Below are 5,190 nucleotides of genomic sequence, written 5' to 3'. Positions count from 1 at the left end.
CATATTGAAATACCAAATACAAGTGGTATTAACTTTTTGATAAGCCTCATTGCAAAGAAACTTTGAAAAGACCGATGTGGAAGGTCTTACAAAGGCAACACAAGAAACTTTTTGCGTCATTGTAGTTACAACAAACTTCCAATCATATGTTTAGTATAGCCTCTTATTTTGATATATTTCTATTATAGCAATGTAGTTACAACAAACTTTTTCATTTTTCTCATGAGATTTAGTTATTGCTATCTTCAATGAGAGGCCCTATATTTACATTTTTCAAACAAAAAAAATATTCAATAAAAACCATAAATATTTTATTTTAATTTTTCTACTTAAATTATTTTTTTGATGTCCGTTTTTCTAGAACGGCAATTTTTATAACATATCTTATACCGGTGTGGAATATGCAATAGTGCTAATACCTCAAATCTCAATTAATGCATGGTATATCACATTGATTCTCTTAACCTAACAATCCTTCTTCTTTTTAACAAGGGCGAAGTTGCATAAAAAAAAAGCTAGATAGAAGCGATATTACAAACAAAACAAAACAAAACACACAAAAAAGTTAATTGAAATTGTCAAAAAGTTAGCTCTCTTCCTTTCTTCTTCCTTACATTAATCTAAAGATGTGCCAAAATCTAAACCTCTTTGGCCATAGGCGTGCAAGTCTTGAAAGTAGAGTTGAACACTCTGTCATTTCTAAAAGGACCAAAGCACCTAAATAAAACCTACATGGATAGCTTCATGAACCTCAATAATGGTAGAAGGACCTCCAAATTGTTTTTTGCAACTCAATAACTCACTAAAAAAAATGGGAGAAGAGATCCTAAACAATGCCACTATTTTTTTCATTTCTTCCCACAAGTTCTGAGTCATAAAAAACCAACAAAAAAATATAAGATTTTCGTCTTCAACAGCTACGCTACAGATTTTACCTGTAGAGCCAGATTCAATGCCAATTTTGAGGAGATTAGACATCATAGGGAGTCGACCTTGCCTAATACGCCCAAAAAACACATTTAATATTCTAATGACAAATCTTGTTCCATATCCAATGCATCATTATTTGAAGGAAGGCTAAAATCATTAAAATAATTCCAAAATGAGAAAGATAAAACTATAATAGCATGTGATTATGGTATATTTTGAGCACCTTTGATGATGGTTATGTGTATAAACTATTAAATATATATACGAAATATAGTTTATTTCCCTTAAAATTCATTAAAAATAAAGATAATTGTGACACTATTATTCAAAAAGAAAAAATATTAATAAATAGCTTCAATAATTTATTGAAATTTGAAACCACGCTGTTTTGATCTTGCACCTGTTCAGCTATCACAGCTGATTATTTATACGTAAAATCCTATGGAACATTTCTTGGAGAAAGCGTCTGACTTAGCATTAAAATGTGCCTGCAAAATTTCAACTTAGAAAAATTATGAATCCTTGTTATATCAAAAAGGGAAACAAAAGGGAAAATGTTAAAATTTAAAGGATAACAATGTACTTTAATCATTTTGTATCTTTATGATTTCTTACTTTTACATTTTCTAGCATAAAACTTATAATTTTAATTTTTTTTTTCTATATTCCATATTAATGCAATGTCTTTTACACGATTCTATCAACTAGAACATTGTACCTTAAATAAATAAAAAATGTTTATATATAATTAGAATAATCAAAAACACTTTATTCTGTTTTAATATTGCATAAGCTAACTTAAACATTTTTGTATAGATTTTATTTTGATAGCACATATGTTAATAAACATTTTTACATAAACTTTATTTGAATCCCAAACACACCATAAGTCCATTTAATCTCATTCTATGATTTTTTTTTTCCATAAAGATTGTCTTTAACACGTCACAACTAGCTTATTTTTCGAGTTTTTTTAATTTGTTTTGTTTGGCAAGCCAAAAAGTAGCTTATAATAAACTAGCTTTTTAAAAAGCTGCTTAAAATTTTTCCAAATATGAACACATTTTTTAAATGTCATTTTATATCTTTCTAGCTTTTCAGCTAGTTTTACCATCCTTTATTTTTTATAAGCTAGCTTTTTATTTAATAGCTACCTTTTCAGCTAATACGCCAAACATAACCAAAATCTTGAAAATTGAAATTATTTCCCATATCTTTACCAATATATTTCTAAGGGCAAAAAAAAACACAACAATTTATCTACTAGCATTCAAAAAAACTCTTAAATTTTGTTTATATATATAGAAAAATCATTATATTTTCAATTATCTTTTAGAGTTATACGAGTATTTGTTTTTTAAGAAAAATCACCACTTGTTTTATAAGATGACATTGATCGTATTTATATTTAAGTTGATATAGAAAAAATAAAAAATGTCGATTTATTTTTGTTTGAGTAAATAATCTATTTCTTATGTTTACTTGATCATATCATAAAACTGCTAATTTCCTTTTAAAAAAACCCGGATAATTAGGTTAATATGAAAGTTAATTAAAACATAAGTGTTTATTTATATATAGATAAAATGTAAAAGTTTTTCTAAATGTTGATAAATAAATGATTTTTCAGTATTGTCTTTACTCTATTTCTAAGATAATAAAGGCCCTATTTTCTTGATAATAAAGGATAAGTTTTTTTCATACAATATAATTCTTGACTGCTTTCAGGCTTGAGATTTTGTTCCTAGATATCAAATATCTACCATCAACTGCTACATCACAATCCAAACCAACCTATAACAACACAAACAAAATTCAAGATTTCTGTAAAACGAACACAAATCCAACGATTTCACAAATTAAAAAGTAAAAAACCAACCTTGATCTTTGGCAATTCAATCTTCATAACATGCAAATGAACTCCAATATCACCCAATACTTTGATTGTAAAATTATTTATTTCAACTCCAGACATGATTGAAGTTACATCAAGATCCCGAAATAAAATGTCAATTTCAACCCTCAAATTATGGCTTCCAGCTGGCTGATAAAACTCCGGGATTCTAATCATCCCTGCCACCAATCCATTATCAAGTATCTGTAGCTTTGAGAAATCATACTTTATACCGATTTTGTTTGGATTTTGTGTAATTAAGGTTACAGAAGCAACAGTGGAAAGCAATACATCAGAAGAATCTGGAACATCGAAATTGTAGGAATAAATGTCAATCGTTTCAAATGAGAAGATCGGTCTTCTTGGCTTCAATATGAAGATTATGATCAACGAAAAAAACCCAGAAATCAAAATCAGCAAACCAACGATAACAAGTAAAATCAAACAGAATTTCTGATAAATAATCATGATTCATCTCTAAGAAGAATGAACATGGTTGTAGATCCAAGAAAATTTAAAGGTTTTTCTTGCTTCTGATGCTGTATATTCTCATATTCCTTACTTGGGGTTTCTGTTTCGAGAAGGAAGATTAAAAGCTCAAAATCGATGTTCATTAGACAGTAATGGAGTTCACACAAACGATTACACAATTAGACACTAGTTAATAAAAAACATAAATCTTACTGACATGTAAAGCCTTATTTACAGACACATGAAATGAAAACTTTTTTGGAGTTTTAATTAGAATCCTCCGTTCATCATGACAGGGAGATCGTCGAAGCTCCATAGATCCATGACGGTTTCACAATCCTGAGTTGTTGAATCGCCGTTGAGGAAAGCGTCGACGGAAGAAGCATCCCATGGCATCTCAAAGAACAGGTCATCGGTATTCTCACAATCTGAGACCAAATTCACAGACTCTGTTTTCGGCTTCTTCACTGGATTAGGATCTTCCATAAAGATAGCTTCATCGACTTCAGAAAGCACAGATGTGATCTCGGGAGTTCTTACACAGTTCTCCCCCCATGGGAAATCGGAACAATCAAACGAGTTGCTACCCTGATCGGAACTGAAGTAAAAGGCGGCAGTTTCCGACGGAATAAATGGTTTCGCCGCCGGCATAGGATTAGCTTCTGGTTTCTCTTCCACAGATCCAAGTTTGTAAACAGGTTTCCGGGATTTGGGCTTCGCCGGAGAAGCTTTCTCCGGGAAGTTGACTTTTGCTTTATCACCACGGATGCGTCTGGCCTCGGCGTCGTAAGCCCTCGCAGCTTCTTCAGCGGTATTAAAGGTTCCAAGCCATACACGGACGCCTTTCCTTGGATCACGTATCTCGGCGGCCCATTTTCCCCATGGCCGCTGACGGATTCCTCTGTACTGGTTCTTCCTTTTCCTGGAACCAGATCTCTCAACCTGATCATCAGATTTCACAGATCTTGACCCTAAATCAGCAAGTAAAACTAGAATCAATTACAAAATCATATCAAAAAAATCATAAAAGAAAGAAAAAGATAGACGGGGAAACATGGATTACCACGAGCAGGAGCGGAATCTTTGGAGGCGGAGAAAGCAAAAGGCTTGTTATCCTGATCGATTTCAACCTGATCCTTAAATCCCTGAAAATCAGCCTCGAACTCATCGTCAATATCAAAGGCATCGGATTGTGGAGGGTTTGAGAAGTAATTGCTAGAGCTCTTTGTAAAATCGTTGCTCCAAAGAAGATCGGCAGTTAGCCGGCGAGAACGATTAGCCGTCGGGGCTATGATATCGGAGAGGATTGCACCACCACACATATTTGCAGATTGTTGGTATGGATTTTGATTCGAAAAATTGATCGGAGAAAAGCGGTATTAAAACAGAAAATTGATCGGAGAAGAGGGTTGCTATTAAAAGGATGATAGTGTTTTGAGTTTGAAGAGGTAAATGAGTATGGGTGAGGTGAGTTTTATACATTCGAGAGAAAAGAACAGAGAGTAGCAGGGAGCCAGGAAGTAGGCAAGAACGAGGTGTTTCACGAGTTTACCATAGTGCCCTTTCCTGTATGCGGATACGTCTTTTGTTTTTCTTTTTTTCTTTCTTTTTATTTATGTAAGAAAAAATGGTTTAAAAAGATAAGAAAATATCTGAAAATGTATAAAAAATAAAGAAAATGACAATAATAATTAATTTTTAGATTTTTTTAATAAAGAATAGCTAAAAATCCAGATTTTAAAAAATAATTGTCCTCATTAGCAAATGACTTCTTTTGCGAACTTTTTTTTTTAAACAACGTCGTGGGTGTTAACTACAAAAATATAGGTTTTGACTATGAAGGAAAGGTGACATGATCATATTTTTTCGATTTGTTTTTGGAAGGCATGTATTTT

The 5,190-nt window shown here is 32.0% G+C and overlaps 2 protein-coding genes across 2 annotated transcripts; both read right to left on the bottom strand.

Moving 5' to 3' along the window:
• Positions 1–1,204: 1,204 nt before the first annotated feature.
• Positions 1,205–3,292, bottom strand: LOC145102830 (uncharacterized). The gene is made up of 3 exons (XM_079040312.1): positions 2,810–3,292; positions 2,635–2,724; positions 1,205–1,418 (listed from the first exon to the last, which is right to left on the bottom strand). The coding sequence occupies exons 1-3, from the start codon at positions 3,290–3,292 to the stop codon at positions 1,356–1,358; spliced, it is 636 nt and encodes a 211-aa protein (XP_078896438.1). The 3' UTR covers positions 1,205–1,355.
• Positions 3,293–3,413: 121 nt separating this feature from the next.
• On the bottom strand, positions 3,414–4,861 carry LOC145102829 (ethylene-responsive transcription factor RAP2-12-like). Its single transcript, XM_079040311.1, has 2 exons — positions 4,359–4,861; positions 3,414–4,266 (listed from the first exon to the last, which is right to left on the bottom strand). The coding sequence occupies exons 1-2, from the start codon at positions 4,615–4,617 to the stop codon at positions 3,566–3,568; spliced, it is 960 nt and encodes a 319-aa protein (XP_078896437.1). The 5' UTR covers positions 4,618–4,861; the 3' UTR covers positions 3,414–3,565.
• Positions 4,862–5,190: the final 329 nt, after the last annotated feature.

Source organism: Lactuca serriola, chromosome 4, assembly GCF_051521515.1.
Source record: "Lactuca serriola cultivar US96UC23 chromosome 4, Lser_US96UC23_V15, whole genome shotgun sequence".
Taxonomy (NCBI): domain Eukaryota; kingdom Viridiplantae; phylum Streptophyta; class Magnoliopsida; order Asterales; family Asteraceae; genus Lactuca; species Lactuca serriola.
This window is presented reverse-complemented; position numbering and strand designations above follow the sequence as displayed.

What these genes read in the sequence shown, in the direction of transcription:
- LOC145102830 (XM_079040312.1), bottom strand. Translation starts at nt 3,292, where the DNA reads ATGATTATTTATCAGAAATTCTGTTTGATTTTACTTGTTATCGTTGGT. An exon ending in TTGAATTGCCAAAGATCAAG is followed by an intron (nt 2,725 to 2,809) that starts GTTGGTTTTTTA and finishes GTGTTGTTATAG; the next exon opens with GTTGGTTTGGATTGTGATGT. An exon ending in AAGCAGTCAAGAATTATATT is followed by an intron (nt 1,419 to 2,634) that starts GTATGAAAAAAA and finishes GAAATTTTGCAG; the next exon opens with GCACATTTTAATGCTAAGTC.
- LOC145102829 (XM_079040311.1), bottom strand. Translation starts at nt 4,617, where the DNA reads ATGTGTGGTGGTGCAATCCTCTCCGATATCATAGCCCCGACGGCTAAT. An exon ending in AGATTCCGCTCCTGCTCGTG is followed by an intron (nt 4,267 to 4,358) that starts GTAATCCATGTT and finishes TTGCTGATTTAG; the next exon opens with GGTCAAGATCTGTGAAATCT.